Source organism: Pteropus medius, unplaced genomic scaffold, assembly GCF_902729225.1.
Source record: "Pteropus medius unplaced genomic scaffold, Ma_sr-lr_union100, whole genome shotgun sequence".
Lineage (NCBI taxonomy): Eukaryota > Metazoa > Chordata > Mammalia > Chiroptera > Pteropodidae > Pteropus > Pteropus medius.
This window is the reverse complement of record NW_024340701.1, coordinates 12,204,278-12,224,142: the sequence shown is the minus strand read 5'-3', so window position 1 is coordinate 12,224,142 and position 19,865 is coordinate 12,204,278. Positions and strand designations below refer to the sequence as shown.

The 19,865-nt window shown below is 40.8% G+C and overlaps 1 protein-coding gene across 8 annotated transcripts in view; it reads right to left on the bottom strand.

Annotated features, from left to right (window-relative positions):
* The window catches only part of FGGY (FGGY carbohydrate kinase domain containing), a 364,704-nt gene that overhangs the window by 177,094 nt on the left and 167,745 nt on the right, over nucleotides 1-19,865 (bottom strand). For all 8 annotated transcript variants that reach the window (XM_039887657.1, XM_039887684.1, XM_039887635.1 and 5 more), the window contains one exon: nucleotides 7,215-7,343. In XM_039887657.1, the coding sequence (XP_039743591.1) occupies nucleotides 7,215-7,343 (129 nt within the window). The remainder of the gene's footprint in view (nucleotides 1-7,214; nucleotides 7,344-19,865) is intronic.

The following is a 19,865-nucleotide window of genomic DNA, read 5'->3' as shown; positions in this document are numbered from 1 at the left end:
AGAGGGGTTGGCCAGGGGGAGCTAGCTGTAGCCCCAAAGCTCCGATTCCTCCCAGTTTTCTGACCACAGAGAAAAAACTGGCATCCCAGCTAAGGTCAGTCCTTCGCAGTCCAGAGAAACACAGATCTCCAGCAAAGCCTAGGGGCCTGGGAACAGGAAACCCAAAGCTATCCCTTCCCCCACATCTCCCCTCTGCTCCTCACTACAGCTCATGCAGCTGCTTAGGTCTCAGGCAGCGGTGGTTCTCATTAAACTAAGCCTCAACTTAAAATGATAAAATCACATCAACAAAGTCCTCCTCCCCACTCTGATCCTCATCCAGGAACTCCCGGAACTGTCCTTGCTCTATCTGCTCAGGCATTGACACCGCTTTTCTCCTTCCAGATTCCCGGCATGACTTTATCTGCTCCTCTAATCCCCCTCCATTCCTCGCAGACCGTCTGCCTCTTTGGATCCACCTTCCCTTTCTGGTTGGATGTGCTCCCTCCCGCCCCCAGCTCTTGGCCTGAGCCTGGGCCTGGCTCCTTCTCAGCACAGCTCTGGTTTGGTCTGATCTGTCTACTTGGCAATTGCACATCACCACCGCTTCTGACCCATGTGCCCAGTGCCAACTTATCGCACAGGCTATCTCCTCTGGGTACCAGGTGATATCCTCCACCTTATAACTGGCTTGCCAGGCCCCACTCAAGACTTTAAGACTCAGAATCCTCAGAAGGGTAGATGCCTAGAAATCTATATTTTTAAAAGGCTCCCTCACCCAGATTTAGCAATCTTACATTTATTATCTTAATTCTCTGATTTACTCAGGACTGACGCTGGGTTCTATGCTGGATGAGGAGCACACCACGGTGAACACATGTTGCTGGGAAAACTGAAATAGGTGCAAAGTGTTGCAGAAACACAGAGTAGAGAGTGATTCATTTTTTCTAAGAGTGGCGTTAAGTTTGGAGAAGTTTCCACAGTGGAAGTAACATTAAGAGTGAGTACTGACGCATGAGTAGGATTGCCTAGGTGGGGAGGGGAGGGAGGCCACCCCAAACCAAGCAAACTGCATAAGCAAAGGCAAGGAGGCAGACTGTGCATGTGTTGAAAAGGCAAGCGGTCTAGTGTGGCTTGACTCTAGTAGTAAGACGGGTAGGGTGGCATCATCCTGTACCCATCCCTACTCCTCAGTCTTCACTTCTAGTTTTTCGCCTCACAACTATTTTCACTGAAGAGTTAATTTCACAAAATATATGTTGACAACGTACGAATGTTAGCAAAATCCTTATTTGAGGCTGTTTTTTAGCTTGTATTGAAATATACTGAATCGATGAAGGGAAATAGTATCAACGGAGATGTTTCGGTTTAGAGTAGGGTTTCTCATCTCCGGCACTACTGGCACTTCGGGCTGGACAGTCTTTGATGTGGGGCCGCCTTGAGCACTCAGGATGTTTTGCAGCATCTCTGGCCTCTACCCACCACATACCAGTACCAATCCCTCTTCCCCCAAGTCACGGCAATCAAAAAATATCTCCAGGCATCACCAAACGTCCTCTGGGAGTTGGTGGAGTGGTAGGGGGAGGAGGGGGACTTAAATCACTTTTGTTTGAGAAGCACTTGTATAGAAGGAAAAAAACCACGAGCTTTGGAGTCAGATTCAAGTTCAAACCTTGCCATAACTCCAGTTATGTGATTACAGTAATATTGTTCTTTCTGCCTTTAATTTCCTCATGTACAGAACGGGAAATAACTTCTACCTTGAAGGATTACTGTGAGGACAAGAGATAAAGTTTATCAGGTGTCAGAGTACCTGGCATGTAGAAGGCAAGCAAGAACGGTCATTACAGTGACCATTACAGTGAATAAGGGCAGTGGTTCTTTCTGTTTTTATTAATAATGATGTTGTCGGTATTAGGAAAAAAGCATAACTGAAGTTTAAAAGTTACAATGAGTAAATAAATTTCAGTTTACCAAGAAGCAATAATAGGGCAAAAAAATATTACAATTACATTATCAGATATCACTTCCTCTCAATTTCGGACACATTCTGTTTTCCCAAAGCCCTCCATACTTGGCACATATAATTGCAATTGTTTGTTTAATGTTTATTTTCTCTACTAGACTACAAATTCCCAGAAGTCCAGTACCCTCTCGTACCTACCATACACCCCCATCAACTAGTAAAGTCGATCATCAATATTTATTGAAAGACTTTCTTTTTTAAATATTTGTTCCTTGCTCAACTGATATTTTAAGGGTAGAATCCAAGAGCAGAATGGGTCACATTTTAACAGACAAGCCATTCCACAGAGCGCAGTGATTAGAAGTGGGAGCTCTGGCATCAGACGGCATGGATTTAAATTATGCATCTACACATACTAACTGTATGATGCTGGGAGGCAGGTCGTCTTTGTGAGCTTCACGGTCTCATCTGACCAAAGGAACAAAATAATAGTATGGATTAAGTTGCTTTGAGAATCAGTGTTGCCTGCAGAACTCTGATCATGGTAAAACAAGAAACTGGCATGTTTTATTATTCACTGGAAGAAACTATGTTTTGCTTTATGAGGGCATGGACCAGACCTCTTTTTGTAAGCCTGGCTAAACCAATGCTGCTATTAAAAAAAATAAAGGAAGGAAAGAAGGAAGAAAGGAAAGAAGCAGGCGGAGGGTGAGAGGGATAAATTAGAAATCTTCATTTTGGTTTGACTCTGCAACTCAGATGAACACTTTAAACCAATTCAACATCTGGCAAAGAATCTAGTATCTGAAATCAAGGAATGATGCTAAACCTAAGTACAAAGTTTACTCTTGGCCAACAGCTGCTAATGTGATGGAAGCACAAAAGGACAGTGACTTCTAGACAAATAGGAGTGGATCAGGGAGTGCTCAAACCATACTCTTTTGCTTCAGGGAGAACTGAGTCAGGTATATCTATATATAGGGACAATTTCTAGTGTAATGAGAGGCTACTAAATTTCTCAGTTGTAATATCATCCCCTCACGGAGGGAATTCCATTCATTCATTCACTAAATATGTACTTATTAAGGGTCCTTCATGTACAAAGCACTGGGATATAGGATGAAATGACACAGTGCTTTCTCTTAAAAGATTTTACACTCTAGTAAATGAGACAAAGTTGCACAGACAAAACTGGACAATATGCACAGTAATGGAGGCAAGTCCAAGAGCAAGGAGGAAGGTGTGCTTAAATTAAGTCAGGTTGGGGCAGTCAGCGCTCCCAGAGAAGATGCCACCTGATTGAAGATTTGACGATAATCAGGAGTGTGTCTGATCGATACAAACAACTGAAAGAAGAGGGGCCTGAGAAAGAAATCAGGTTGTTATTGCCTTTCAGGACAGCTGGGGTGCTTGAGCCAAGAACAGACCTGGAACAAAGTTAATACTATTTTTATAAGCTAGAAAAATATCAGCAGCAGGAGCCCTGGCCAGAACCACCCCCACAGAGAGCAAACAAAGCTACTCCTATCTTCTGGCTGTCTGTTGGAGAACTTACTAACCAGTACCTTAAGAACAAAATGTTCTTTTATCTTTAGTTTTTATTCCCACAAAGTCCTTACTCTTCTTTTTTCAGAACTGGAAAAAGTACGAATTAAGTTTTACTTGCATCTTTGATCTTGATCCTCCAGTCCCAGGTTTCCCTTAAGAATGAGAGTCCAGGAGGATTTCCCCAAGGCAGAGTAATGACCACTCCTACCAGTCAGAATGTGGGGTCCATGGAAGGTCATGCTAGGTCAGCACTTGAAGGGACCATAATGGCTTGTGAGGCCTTGTTTGTGCGAGGCCTGGATGGTATCCAATTCTGACCTCCGAAGCCATACTCTTACTTGACATTCAGCAATCTCTTAGCACAAAGTTCGTCTAACCATTTCTTGAGGTTATTTTAGACCTCAACCTACAACGGCATCTTAAAGTAGTGAATCCTGTGTTCTGTTACAGAGAGCCAGGGAAGGAAAACTAGGACTGATTCGGGAAGGCAGATGGGAGTCCAGAAGCCTGAGGTTCTTCTCCAACTGCCCATCCGAAGGGAAGAGAGTTCTCCTGTATAATTCCTACCAGGGCAGTCACTCAAAGAACTTCCATTTACAAAGCTCCTAGCTTGTGTCAGGCATTGTGATTCAACAGTGAGAAAACCAAAGGGAAATACCTTAGGATTATGTGCCTACGATGTGCCAGACGCTATGCCAGCTACTTTACATATTTGCTTCATTAGTTCTCATAACAAACCTGTAAGGGGGGCATTGCTACCTCTTATTGCAGAAGAGGAAACAGAAGTGTGAAGAGTTATGACACTGGCCCATAACAAATGGGTATGGAGAAAAGGAATTTACATCTGTATATTCAGACTCCATGTTCAGAGCCCTTATCACAGCATCACAATATGGGGTTGGTTGCTGTGGTTGGTTATCTCAAAACAATAAAATTATGGTACAAAAATGCAGGTCAGGAGGAAACAAGCAGAATTTTTACCCCAAAAGGAGTGAAGCTTTGTCTGCTCTATTCACTGCTGATAATACCCAGTGCACAGACCAGTAACTGCCAGGTTTGCAAGCACTCAATATATATCTTTAGTGACGATGTGGTTGGACAGGTGGATGATCTTTATGAGATCTCCAGGCGTCTGTTCTCCTCCGCATCTTGGTCAGGACGCAGGCAGGGTGGGACACGAGAGTGAATGTTTGCTCCCATGCCCCCTCTTTTCTAGACGTGTAATCTTAAAGTGGCTGTTAGATGAAGGGGAGAGGTGGAGGTAAAAGAAACTATAAGGATAAAACTTGGTCACAATTGTTAAGTAGGTCTCCACCGTCCCACGGTCATGGAGAATCCCCTTCCTGTGCTCTTCCCAGCCACTGTTGGCCCCTCAGCTCAACCCTTTAAGAATCTAAGGTCCTTATTCTCTTTCCACTTGAAGAACTTACTTTTGGAAAATGCAAGGTAAACTCGCTAACTTAAGGGCATTTGTATATTGAAGGCAATAAAAGCTTGTAAGGGTAACTTTGTCATTAAATGTCTCTGATTTAGGAAAAGAGTGGGGCCATTTGATAGCCTGGATTCCTCCCAGTGCAATTCACCCAACACTCTCTGAGTGTCTACAAGTACCAGCTGATATACAGGAAGTAGCTTCCCCTCCTGGAGGCACAGTGAGTCTTGGACAGAAGTGAGAAGGTGTATTGGTTCACACCTTAGGGAGGTCTGGGGAACTGACAAAGAAAACAAGTGCTGAAGGTCCTCAAGGTGCAGCCCTCTTCTTTCAGCATAAGATGGTCCAAGCCAAGTGCCTGTCCCCTGGGTGGGGGTGATGATCGAGACCATTGCCCAAGAGATAACTGAAAAAGCATGATGGAGAAAGTGTCCCTGGCCTCAGACATGATATAGAATGTCAGGATTACTAGGAGGCAGGAACCTACCGAGATTACAAATTCTCTCTGTGCCTGTCCTTCAAATCAAAAGCACACCCTGCTCACACTGAACAGGGAGAGAAACACCCTTACCTATAATCACCACTATCTACCATTTGACCAACTCACATGTATTAGTGGCTGTTTGTTATTTCTCAGGCACTGTGTAAGGTCCTAAACACATGAAGATGAACAAGATAGACAGGTTCCCAGATCAATGAGCTATCTTCCTCTGAAAATCCATGGACTGTGCAGAGAACAAGATATGGCTTAATAATCTGCCACTGATTAACTCTCACACTACAGGTTAAGGCCATTTCACCTTCTTGCCTTCGTGTGACTTTATCCATGGAAGATATTTATTAAGAACGAGACACAGGGCTCAGCACAGGTGGTACAAAATGAATACTCTAATGCCCTGCCCTCAAGGAACTCCTGGTGCAGTGGAGAAGACAAGAAGGTAAATCAGTAATTACAACACAATGCGACCATTTCTCCAAAGGGGTAGGCAAATGTACCGAAAGAAATACAACATAGAGAATTTCTAAATAAATCTGAGTGTTTTATAAAAGGCTATGCAGAGGAGAAAGCATCCGATATGAGTCTTCACATTAGAAAAGGAGTTAGCCACGGGGAGAAGTGGAGGACCAGTCATTCTGGGAAGAGATATAAATGTGTAAAGACACAGGTGTAATGCAGGGACAGAGTTTTGGGAGCACAGTTCCATGTAAGTATTCGAAAGATAACTGTTGGCTGTAATATGAAGTATAGGCTAGGCTATCTTTCAAAGTTTTTTTGACTATGATCCATGGTGAGAAATTCATTTTCATAATGGCCCAGTATATATACATATGCACATACACATAAAATAGGAAAAGAAGTTCACAAAACAAAGCTTGCTCTTTGTGATGTATTCTGATGTTTTCTACTCTGATCCATTCTATTCTGAAAATTCAATGGTCATAATCTACTAAGTTGACTTCACGAAGTTTGAAGCATAATTTTTAAAAACATCATTACAAAAGACTAGGGAAAAAAGATATGGCTATAGTTGAAATGAGAGATATTGAGAATCTGAACAACCAAAAAAAAACAAACCTCAATAAGGATGAAAAAGAAGATAGCATCATCGCACTTTACTGTAATCCTTGTCTCATGGTCTGTTTTCCCATTAAAATTTGGAGAAGAGACCTTGATTCTGTTTTAAATTCAGTCCCCTAACACCGTGATGGAGATGTAGTAAGTATTCAATGGGTCATTGAAATAATGCATACATGAATGTTAAGCTTCAAAGTTATTTAGGAAATAAAATCAAGACTACACTTAAGTAAGTAGATATAGGATGTAAGCCAAATATATTATGAAAATAAATCAATTAGGTTTGTAAGAGTATTGGAGTACATTTAGAAAAAACAGTAAGTACACCATCATCATAAAAAACAGTAAGTACACCATCTGAAGTTAACATATCTTTTTCAAATTTTCCATAAACCAAAGAACCATCTAGATATCAATTCAGATCAATATTTTTCTATTATTCTGCATGGAGAAATTAATAAAATTATAAAATTATAAATATATAATTTATAAATAAAATTATAAATTTATTTAAAATTATAAACAATTTTGATATTTGATTAAAAATTCTATAATTCTATCCAAATGCTTAACTGTAAAAAGGGTTTTCATTACTATATCTTGATTGCTAGCCCTTGATTTTTTTCTTTAAAAACAGGAAAGGAGCATCTTAGGTTCCAGGGAATATTCTGTGTGGATACAGTGTTGGTCGTGGACAGAGAGTAAGAGATTACCTAGTCCTCCTGCATGGGCATCTATAAGTGAGGCTGCTACTGCAATTCCAGCAGGAAGGCCAAGGTCTTTCGCAGCCTCTGGTGTGAGCCCATTTCCAAGAGAAGCTCCAGGAGGCAGCACTTGGTTTCCTGGGTAGACATTAAAAAAAAAAAAAGAAAAAAGGCTGTCAGTTTGAAAAACTTAAAAGCAAACATAAAGTTTTCTTAAGAGAACCTCTCTGCTCCCTCCCCTTTCCTCTGCATTTCCTCAACTTAATGAAGATAGAAACCATGCAGCCACAAAGAGTCCCTCTGCTCACTTGGTGACAGGTATATGTTCTTGGTTTTTATGGATCATGCTCTGGGGTGCTTTACAAACCCAGGAGTTCTAGGGCATCTTTCAAACTGCAGAAACATTCCATTAATAGGAAATTGCAAAATATATAAAAGCAGTGGCCTCTTGAAGACTGATTAAAATGTTCGAAATGTTTCACATGGGCCTAACACAGCAGCTCTACTAGCATATATTACACAGACACACACACACACACACACACACACACACACACACGTGCGCACGCACGCATATGTTCACACATCCATACATATTCCCTGATGAACATATTCCTTAGGAAGCTGACAAAATTTACTTGTGTAGTTGCTTTCTGTCAGAGGATAAGGGAGAGAATAATTTTCTGCCAATAAAGAATTTCTTAAAAGTTTTTCTCAGTTGGAAAAGAAAGACCAGTCCAAACCTCGCAAACTTTACAAGGTTGCTACTAGTACAACGATAGAAGACAATTTGAATAGTGTTCTTTAGAGTTATGCAATGCAACGACCCTGATATTTCAAGTGACCTTGAATTCCTGCAGTCACTCAGGCCTTCAGTTAAGAATTTATTGATTGTCTTGCTTTGTGTGGGCTCTGTGGCGCTGTAAAATGCAGTCCTTGCCCCCAACCTAGTTAGGGAGATGAGATCAGGACAAAGAGAAACATGTAAGTTAGAAAAGAATGAAGTGATCCATCTGCTCCCAGGTGTTCAGCAGAGGCTGAGTCCTCTCCCTGCTCAGTGCCAAGGAATTTATAAGTATTTCAAGGAGGGGTGGGGTAGACTCATATATATGAGGAGATCCCTCAGAGCTCCAAGATTCTACAGTTCTGAATATGTGGTCAGCAATTTGCTTCCCGCTAAGATACCTACCACTTGTTAATTGTTCCCTGGAGTGCCAGGGATGGGCAGAGGTACTACAGGACTTCTATAAGTGGAGGTGAGGGTCAGGGTTAGAAGGAGGCAAGGCAGAGCATGAATGGCTCATCGACCTCTTCCAACTGGAAAAAGTACCTCCACAACACCATTCTTATCCCTTTTTAAGTAATGAGCTGCTTTTTATAATTGAATTTGAAAAAAGTTTAGCTAAGGAAAAGAGGAAGAAGACTGAAACCACTGCAGTGGTTTCTAGAACTTCATTGTCCAATAAGGCAGCCGCTAGGTACATATGAGTTGAGCATTTGAAATGTGGCTGGAGTAACTGCAGAGCTAAATTATTCACTTATTTTTAATTTATTTCACTTTAAATTTAAAAAATGATACACAAGTCAGTTACTGAAAAAGTTTCATGTTTGGAACAACTGAGGTGTGCAAATCTACTTTTTAATACTATTTTAAGAAATCTAAATCGAGTATTTACAAGGGAAATTTAGTGTCTAAAACTGAGATGTAATCAGTGGAAAATACATACCAGATGTCAAAGATTTAATACAGAAAAATAAATGTAAACTATTTCATTAATAATGTTTATGTCAATTACATGTTGAAATACTTTGAATATATTAGGTTAAATAATGTATATTAAAATTAATTTCACCTATTTATTTTTACTTTAATGTGGCTACTGGAAATTTTTTAATTACATATGTTGCTCATATTACATTTCTACTGGACAGCACTGGTCCACAGGGTAAGGTTGAGATGATCAAATGTTGGGGCAGAGACAAAGAGAGCTCTAGTCTGCTTTGAATGCCTAGGCCAGCAAAAACCTGGAATAGAGAGCAGTGTCCTTAGCTGTGGACAGTTTGGCTCTGGAAACTATCTTAATTATGTCACTATGTCTCATATCCAGCACTTAATTATGTCATTATGTCTCCTATCTAGCATATAAGGAGCGGCATCTCCATCTACTAAGCACTTCTGTGCCAGGAACAGTGCTAAGGACATATCATGCATTTTCTCACCTCATTGTCACAATAATCCTCTAAGAAGAGTACTATTACTGTCGCCATTGCACAGATGGATGGGGAAAGTCAAGTTTATCAAGGGAAAGTAAAGTCCCCACAGTCATACAGCTTAAGTGTGAAACAGGCCATGGATTCCACTCTCATACCAAACTTGTGCTCTTATTCATTATATTGCATTTTGGTATAGCTGTATTTTTTAAGTGTCTTTTAAGAACGAGGTTCTCACTGGGGTGAGAACTGCTGGGAGTGAACGAGGGAATCAAGAGAAGTATTTTTGGAACAAACATTATGTTTAAAAAGTGGCACCATTTAGAAACCATGCCCACTATAGGCATATCTTATTTTATTGTACTTCATAGATGTTGAACTGTTTACAAACTGAAGGCAAGATCCTCCACCAGCAAAAAGGTTATGACTTGCTTTATTATGGTACTCGCTTTATTGTGGCGGTCTGGAGCTGAATCTGTAATATCTCCGAGGTAAGCCAGTACTTTCAGACTTCTTTAAAAAGGGGTTAATTTTCATAGGAAGGTCGGAATGGGAACTCTGTTCCACCTTCATCCCCAATCTTCACAAACATAAAAGGTATAATTTTCATTAAAGGTTCCAGACGGAAGGAAGATTAGCAGGGTGTGGTACTCTTCCAAGTCTTCTGGACTGTAATTTACAAAGAAGCCGTGGCTGGTGGGGAGCACAGAAAGCCTTGAGCTTACATTCAGGAGTTCTGGGTTCAAATCATATGCTGGAGAACTACAGGTAGATTTCTCAGCAGGGCTAGCATCCTGAGCAAAGGCTAAGAAAGACAGGAGACTTCCAGAAGGGCTCAGTAAACTGGAACATAAACTGGGGTGAGAACTGCTGGGAGTGAAGGAGACAGACGAGGTTGGAGAGGGAAGTGAGGCCAGTGCATGCACTGTAATCCAGACTAAGGTGTGTGAACTTAATCAGGAAGACCACTGTGAGCCTCTGAAGGAGCATAAAGCCAGGGAGTAAGGTGACTGGATTTGTGTATTTTTAAAGATCCTTCTGGCAGCATTGTAACAGAGGACAGAATGGGGTAAGAGAAAACAATTGTGAAGCTATTTCAGTAACCACAGAGAAAAGATGAGGGCCTTGATTAAGGTATTGGCAAGTGAGATGCAGAAACAGAGGCAGATATGAGAGATTATGTGGAGCAAGAAATGACAGGTCATGGTGGTTGCCTGGATATAGGAGGTATAGCAGGTAGGTACCTGTTATCACCTGGATCCCTACTAAGGATGGCCTTGCTGCCCATGGTGGGAGTGAGGTTAGCAGACAGCCTCCAGCTGCCAGTTTCTTCAGGCCACTTTGTTGAGGCAATGTGCTTCCCAGGGCAACCATACCTAGTGACTTAGCAAAGCCTGAGCAGAAGGGCTCTGGTGGGCACCAATCCCTCCAGAGCACTCTACGGGGCTGGCCAAAGTGATACTGGACCACATCATGGTTCCACTTTTCCCTCTGCCCAATCCTACTCCCTCCCCTTCCTTTCATAGGTGGAAACCCCTAATAAACATCTTATACCCTCAAAGACCTCTCGGGCCCTGCCTCCAGAGAACCTAGGGCAGTGAGCCAGGCCTTCTCAGTCTAGTGGTCTAGGAATGAAAATAAATATGCGCAAGGATTAACATTCCTCCTCTGAATTGGAAACACAGCCTTCAGTAACAGTCTATCTGGACCCCAAGCAGGAAGAAGCTTTGTTTATCTACAGCCAAAAGAAAACAGGTTGGCATAACACAAGATGATAGAAATAGGTGGCCCTCTTAGAGAAGTCACCCAATCAGATCACACTTTAAGTTCATCTGCTAGAGATGCACTGAGGGGGCTAGAGGAGCTGTGAGAGGCAAGCTTTAGTGCATCCTGACAACTTTTCCAAAAATAATCCTCCTTTCACCATAAAATTAAATTATTCACAGCATCGGTTTTCCCAGAGTTAATCAGGGCTTCACAGCCTCTGCATTTGCAATCTCTTCTAGTCTTCATTCAACTACTCATATAAATTTTAACAAGCATTTCGATAACAATGGTAACAATGATGGTCCCCAGGGATGTCCATCTACCCTGTGACAAGATCGAGGTGTGGGCACCTCTGACCTCGGGGACTCACATAGCTCGGTACAAACCAAGGCTCTCAGGACCGTGTATAAAATGTTTTAAAGGTGGAATGCACATGATGTTCCCAGAGCACCAAGAAGGGACCGTGAGGGGGGCCCAGGGGAGTCTAGGAAATCAAGATGAAGGTGACATTTGAGCCTGGTCTGGAAAGACAGGTGGCAGATTGCTGGTTTCAGAGTTATCATGCTCAGGGGAAATGAATGCCATTAGAACAAAAAGCAGGTTCACTGTAGGGAGCTCCAACGGACACGGAGTGTTTGAGGCGTTCAGTATGTTGGCAAAAAGGACGCCAGGGAGGAGCAGAGCAGTGCAGTGCAGTCGAACGCAGGAGAAAGGCAGCAGGGGCCCTAAGGCGGGGCAAGGAGCTCCAGCCAAGGAAGGCAATGAGGCCCCGGCGGCCAACAGTTTTGAGCACTCTGTTTTTTAAGAAGATAAACCTGCAATGTGGAGAAAGGGTAGAATGGGAAATAGTTTTTTATTTTTAAAACAATCAAATCAACTGAAAAATGCAGGCTACAAAACATTATGTAGAGCGTGACTTCATTTTAAGAAAAACAAAAAGTTAGATGGAATGCTTGTAAAAAATACATTCTAATAGGGAAAAATACGGAGAAAGGCTTTCTCTGGATGGAGAAATTATGCATGTTTTTTGTTTTGTTTTGTTTTGCTTTTTACTAATCTATAATTTCTAATTGTTCTACCTTGAACACAAATTTCTTGTGTAATTTTTAAAAGATGTTTTCCACCTTAAATATGGTCAGGGTAAATAAATTAGGCACATGTATTTAGCAGAACACTACATAACCATTAAAATGAATAAGGAAAAATTAAGCTATAGATTTGGAAGGAAATCCAAGATAAATTAAGTGAAAATGGCAAGATGCAGAATAGTATTCAGAGTGTGATCCGACTTATGAATTTTGTTAAAGAATACAAAAATGTAAGCACATGTACTTCCAGAAAAATCCTAGAAAAATATGCAGAATATTGTTACAAAGGGCATTCTTCTCTACCATTTGTGCTTCTTCTATACCATGACCTTGTATTTCTTTTGGGATCAAAATAAACTGGTTTCAGTTAAAATGCAAAATTAAATTGAAGAGAATACTGTGCAGCTTTTCTAAACCTTGCTCTTCATCCTGAAGGCAGGAGAGAGTCGCATGGACAAATTATTTACTTGATCTGGCTGGCTTCTGTCTCTGTGAAAAAACCCTCACCTTGGAGTGAAAAAAAGCAATTGCTCTGAGGGCTCTTGGGCTCATGTCCACTAAATTCCCATTCAGATGGGCAGATTTGGTGTGAGCGGTCACAGGCTGGAGCTTACAATTACCTGGTGGTTGCAGTCCCTCTGCACAGGCGGGGGCTACTATTACACGAAATCTTCCCCTACCAGTTTTTCAATTATCTATGACTAATGAGCACTTTGGGAACAGTTTCAGACACACACATAATCCTCTTTCCTGACGTCAGCAGCAGAAATTAATGACTGTGTGGATTGCTGGGAGACAGAAAATGCATTATAATGGTCAACAGAACTGTTATCCTCTCCAGGAAGGGGGAAGTGGGGGCGGGGTGTTGTATTAACTGGAAGGTTCTGTGCTCCTTTGTGTTCCTACAAACATGAGATGAAACCCAGGGGGAGAGTTGGCCCAAAGCCCATGGAAACGTCAGAGGGAGATTTGGGCGTGGGTGGCATGCGACCCTTGGCACTAAAGCACTGGTTCTTGATTATGTTTGACAAGGTCAACAGGCCAATCAGACTGCCAGGATGGTACTAGGCGACACCTTGCCTTGTCAGCAGAAAGGGTCTCCAAGTCCTTTCGACTGAATCCACTTTCAGTCTGGTTTAGAGGCAAGGGAACAAAAACAAGAATGAGCAACTCTTGAACAATAAGCCAGAGGTATTTTAAATGCCTGTAGTGGTTTATATGAGTTTTTTGGTTTCATGCAGGCATACTGTGAGCTGGGGTGGTTTCAAATATGGTTAAGGACTGGTCCGATTATGGTGCAGCTCCAAAGTTATGTGAAGCATGAACCCTCACTAAACAAAACATAATACCATCATGTGCCTATGGCTGCCAGTAGACTGGTTATTGATACTTATAAAAGAAATGATAAAATTGGGGGCTGACCCATACCCAGAACCTAAATTCCTCTACAGAGATTTCAGTTCACTTAGGCAAGTTATCTGAGAATTTTCTAGACCTGGAACCACAACTGATACAAGATTGATTGAAAGTCATTCCAGTAATTCCCGCTCTTGGATGGGAGTTACACAGGTCCAGAACCATTCACTCAGAAAAATTAATGAAAAATTCAAACCCGACATGTTCTGCCGCCTATTGAAAGGCATGTTCTGAAACATAAAGTTGTTCATTTCTCTTGACTTGCCTCCTAAAAATAATCTCCTTTTAACTAGGAATTAAGTTCTATTTTGAATTACTGATTAAATATAAAACTTGCTGATGATGTCCTCATCATTCATTCTTCATTAATGCTTACTGAGTACCTGCTATGTGCCAGGGACCCTTGTAATGTTGGAAATGCATTAAAAAACAAGATAGATAAGGTTCCTGCCCTCATAGCGCTTATTTTCAAAAGATATTATTCTCATCCACTACTTTATTTGAATTATATCTTGTAACTATTATGTCTTGTAAGCTCTCATGTGATTTGCACTGTCTTTTATATATTTTATATCCCTGGCCTTGTATGCTGACCTACAGTAGGCATTTAATAAATAAACATTACATATATTTTAAATCAAATTTTGAATGACCCTTATGCCATGTTTTGTTTTTTCCGTTTGTCTCTTTCCATCTTTCCCACTAGATGAGAATAGCTCAACGACAATTTTATTTATCTCTGTATCACTTCCTCCCCCCACGAGCACCCAATAGTATCTAAAACAGAAATTCTCAATATGTTCATTCAACCAAATTTATAGATTTCTTTTAACTCATTTCCCCTTTAGTAAAAAAAAAAAAGTGCGATTCGCTGACAGCATTAATTTAATTTTACATAAACACGCTCTTTGAGGCTGAAGCAAATCTGACTGGTTTTCAATGTGAAAATAAAATATAAAAACTGTTCTTGGAGTAATCTCTAAACAGAACTTGTCTCTAATCCCAATGTAACAAATATATATGAGGATCAGTATTTAATAATTTTTTGTGTGTGATATATTTCAAAGCACGGAACAACGCAAAGCGGAACATCTAGGATTTGACATTTTCGGCAATTGAGAATTACTATGTTTTGTAAATGGAATTCCTGCTACTAAAAACAGAATGCTATAAATAGAATGATGTTGTTTGTTTCAAAAGATTATCGATACACTAGAACGATATGAAAATAATAATAAAAGCAAGATATTTCATGGCAAATTTGGGGGGTAAGGTTAAAACTGTAATCCACGAGTTATCTTGGGAAAAAGCTACAAGTGCCACCTGTGAGTATTCTTGGAGCAAACAGGAAATGGGTTAAAAAGAGAAGACCATAAAACAATGATCAGTCAACTTAGACAGAAACACCACACACACACACACACACACACAGACACGCATGATGCTGAACATCGGTTGAGAGAGTAAAGAGACTGAATTAAGTCTAACTCTTGAAGGCTACTGAGACAAGGAACATGTTTCCTAATATAATCCTATCGGTAATGCACTTTGATCTCTCTAACTTGGGGACAATCCAATACAGCAAAGCCTATGCATGTGCCTAGAAAATGGCTGACCAGGAGGCCCAAGCCTCTCACTAGGCACAGTGCTGCTGTGGTGGCAAGACACTAAGGATATCATCATCTGGTGAAATAATGGCTCTCAAAGTCTCCTTGCTTCGTCAATTCGTATTCAAGAAGTTGATGGTGGTTAACTTACAGGTGAAAAGCCCCAGGTCTTATATGGGTCTGAGAAAGGCAAGATGTATGTCAGGCCCAGGAGTTTGGACTTGTTCTAGCAAACAACCAGTAACTACTGTAGGTCAGTGAGCCAATGAGTGGCATACACAATCTGTATTTTAGGAAGATAAATTTAATTGTAATAGTGCCCATTTATTAAAATCTATGAGCTTTCACTGTTCTTGGCATTTTTCAGTTGCTATCACATTCGATACCTGCAACAAACTGATGAGACTATTATTAGAATCACTATGTTACAGCTGTAGAAATAAAAGCATGGAAAGGTTCCATAATTTGTTCAAAAGCACCATCTGATAAGGGGCACCTTCAGGTTTTCAATCCAGGATTCTCAGATTCCAAAATCTGGAATCTTCCTACTATACCATGTGGATTAGAGGGAGCAGATAGGGGAGTCAGGGAGAATGATCACAAGTGCGTGTTGATCGTCATGGGTAGAGAAGGGAGGCAGCATTTGCAGGAGGCTCCCATGGAGGGTCACGTCCGGGAACACAAATCCCAGCATTCTGAATCTTCTCGCTCTTTTCTTTCCTGTCTGCTTTAGGCAGTTTCCAAAAACAGAGACTCTGGACTTCAAATGGCCCTATGAGACCATCGACTTCAGTGTATTCCTTTTGTGGTAGAGAAAACTGAACCCAGAGACGGAGGTGGTCTCCCAGGGTCGCTCAGCTGTGGTAATAGAGTCTGGATTGAACACCGGAGCCTCTGACTCCAGGCAGGCTTCCTCCACTTCTCCACACCCCCTGCTGTGGCAATGCCCTTCTCTACCCACCCCCAACTGGAGCAGGAAGCTCACCTAAGCTGAGGCTAATGTCACAGGAAGATCAGAGTTGGCAAAAATCCAATGGATTTAGCGGTGTAGGTGGCTGATTTTCAACTATTCAGAGCATAAAGTAGTCTTTTTAGCTTGAAATCATCCACGCTGACACTCACAGTGACCTAATTCTCTAGATAATTACCGATGCCCTATTTTGTTCTCACCTAGCCTAAGGCCACCTCCAAAGAGCCTTTCCTGGGTAGATCATAATGAATCACTCTTTCCTTTATAATCCCACAGCATGTTCCTTAGAATTACATCATTCTGTTCTACATAATGGCTTTTTGCCTTGCGCCTCTTCTTCTATTTTAGATTATAAGCGCCTTGAGGGCAGAGCTCTTTTGGTAGATGTATTCATAGGAGGCAGGAAGTTTGGCAGAGCACCCAAGAGTTCGGGTTAGGAGGTGGGCAGGCTTGGGCAGGGATCCTGGCTTTACCAATTCCAGGGTTTGTTTTCTTGGGCAAGTGATTTAATTTCCCTGCTACAGTTTCCTCACCTATAAAAAGGCTATAATAATGCTATTTTTCTCCCAAAGTGGTTATGGGACTCAAGCAAGATAATACATATAAAGCACTTTAGGACGCTGTCTGCTACATGGCAAACACTCAATAAATATACTGTTATGGTTACTATGACTCTGTATTTTTGATGTATAGGATATCGCCTGGCACATAGTGGTTACTCAGTTCATTCTGGCTGAGGTTATAAAGCTTGAGGAGAGATTCTTGATGTTACAACATGTGGAGATATATGCTTTTGGGGTCATGACAGCAAACCGCAGAAACTGTGAAAGCCATTAAAATATTCACAGTGATGGAATTCAGTTTTCCAGCACAAAGAGCGTCTCCCTGTAGTCATGTCTCCATGGCACATCTCCAGAGTGAAATGTTTTAAAAGTGAAAAGGTGTTCTCTTCAGAGTTATTTTAAGGACCAAATGCTTGTTTCAAAAGGAAAAATTATTTTTTGAAAGCAAAACCCTTGACTGTTAAGATGACCAATGCTTTCAAGATTCAGACAAAAAGTCCTGTCATGGAGCGTCTTCCAATTGCTACGGGAAGACAAATTTAGGAAATGTATGAAAATATTTTAACTGTCATTGTGCTGAAGATATTGCCAAGTTTAAAGCAGTGGTCTTCACACTTTTGCTTTGTTTTTTTCACAATCCAGTAAAAAAAAAAAAAAAATCACATAAAGATAACTGGGGCTTGATATATAGGCGTCTCGATCTTTTATTTAGTCCCATAGATTCATTAAAAATAAACCCTAGAACAGAGATCATTTGACAAAATGTTTTATCACTGAAAAGATAAGAAAGAGATAATGAAAAATAAAGGACATTCTTTTAAATTAAATACATTTCCTTTTATGATCTTATTTTCTCATTTCGTCACACACCAGTGAATACTTTGTCGAGGGCCAGTGTTGGTCTCTAGTCTAGACTACTGTTTGCAAACGGCTGATTTACAAAATGAGAACAGCCTCCTAATAACGGGTGAATTGAACAGCAAGCTCTCACGTGAAAAAGTCGGGCAGTGTCTGGTGTTAACCGCACAATGCCAAACATCTGGTTGGTGATTTGAAGACATCTGGGGCTTTTCTATCATGTAAACCAAACATGATTCAGGTAATTGACCAAAATTTTCACTTCCCAGCCAGATGTCTTACTTTCATATCAATGAAGCCAAACTTGTACTTTCATGTGCAAATAAGCTAGACATAAATTTACCCCTGGAGGGCAGAATTAATTGCTCATTCTCAATGATTATTATTCCTTTCTTTCCCAACTATTTTACCTTTGAAAAAGGTTTTCTACTCTTGTTTTGAAAATACATACTTACTTCATCTTAGAAATGTTTTGTTTTTTAAAATGTTTATTCCTCTCTATGTTTTGTTTTGTTTTTACAGTGAAGTCCTATGCTATAATAAAAAGTATGGTCTTAGGAGTCAGGATGAATTGGGTTCTAATTCTGGACATACTCCCAATCCTAAGCTTTTAAGGGCCTTGGAAAAAGTTACCAAAAGTCCCTGAATTCAGTTTCTTTGCAGATATAAATCATAAACCCATCTCTAAGGGACACTGTGCAGACTTGAGATCATTCATTCCTACAATATGTGTTGGGTAGTCACTCTGTGTGTCTGTTACTGGGAGATCATGGAAGACCACAACGCGTCCTCCTCCTCGTACCCCCACCCCAGGGGCTCTGTCAAGAGCACGAAGGTGCCATCAAAGGTGAGGCGCTATGAAAGTCAGTCTCATGGTGGAATGACAAACAAGCAAACTTTTTAACAAAGGCAATGCCTTTATTCAGGATTTTTAAATAAAAGTATAAGCAACTCCAACTACAGCTAATATTTAAAGAGAATAATCAAGTTTGTAAAAGGAAAGACCTGTCTGAAACCTTACCTCTTCTTTGACTGCTTTCAAGCACACAATGGAATTTGCTCTGATCATTTTTGTTTAAAGAATTCATGTGGTTATCAATGACCCTTCACCTTCTCTACCGTTGTCCTGACAACCACCATTTACTGGACAAAATATAGAAAGCAGATGACAACGCATCCCTTCAGTCAGGTTTAGGAGGAAAAACCCAAGAGCACAAGAGACAATATTCAAAAGACCAGGGTCTTTGTGTTGTGTTTAAGACTTTTCAAAGGGAAATAAGTTCTTACATACAAACATATATATTTACATTCACACATAATGGGGTGGAGGCTGCAAAGAGAACTCAACTGGGCAAGGAGAGGCTGCTATGAAGAACTTGTAGTTTAATAGCTGTTGTGTTTCAGTAGCTGGCTACAAATAAATAGAGCACGTAAAGACAAAAAGGCTAAGTGTGTTATTGTTGCTCATTCTAAGATTTTAGATTCTTTTACCACCAAAGCCCAACAGCATCTCAAATATATGAAGGAATGGAATATGCCTATGTTTTTTAAACTTTTTTCCAAGGACTAGAGTTTTGTTTTTTTTTTTCCCCCCAAATGCAATCTTTCACAGAACTCTAGTATATAAATCTGATCTGGTTCAAGTAGAGAAAGAAATGCCCAAAGTGATGGATATCTTAGTCTGGATACCTGAGGGACATCTGGATTCGGGAGGCTGAAGAAGGGAGGTTCACATTTTGAACTTGACCCACAGTGAGTCTGTAGATCTGGAGACATTAAGGAAGGACAGAAATGTGGAGCTGTAAAACTGTTCACCTCTTGGGTAAGCTTTGCTATAGTAGGAAAACTGAAGAAGCAGAAAGTGTCCACTCCTTAACCACGAAGACAATGACCTCATCCTGGGTAAAGGACAGTGGCACTGAGTACATAAGAAGAGGAGTGGAATTTGCCAGCCTGGCACTTAGCCCAAACGTGGGAGTAAAATCCCTGAAGCCCTTACCCACATCGCCATGAGAATTTAGCAGGGGAAGAGTCCAAAAATGATGCTCTGACTTAATGTCATTTAAGTCTCCATCGAGGTCATCGGTGTGTATGGGGACAGGGGAGAGGAGTAGGAGGCTTACGTAGATTTGGGGGAAAATGCTCAAGTAATAAGAAGATGGAAGCTTCAAGCTTTGTAA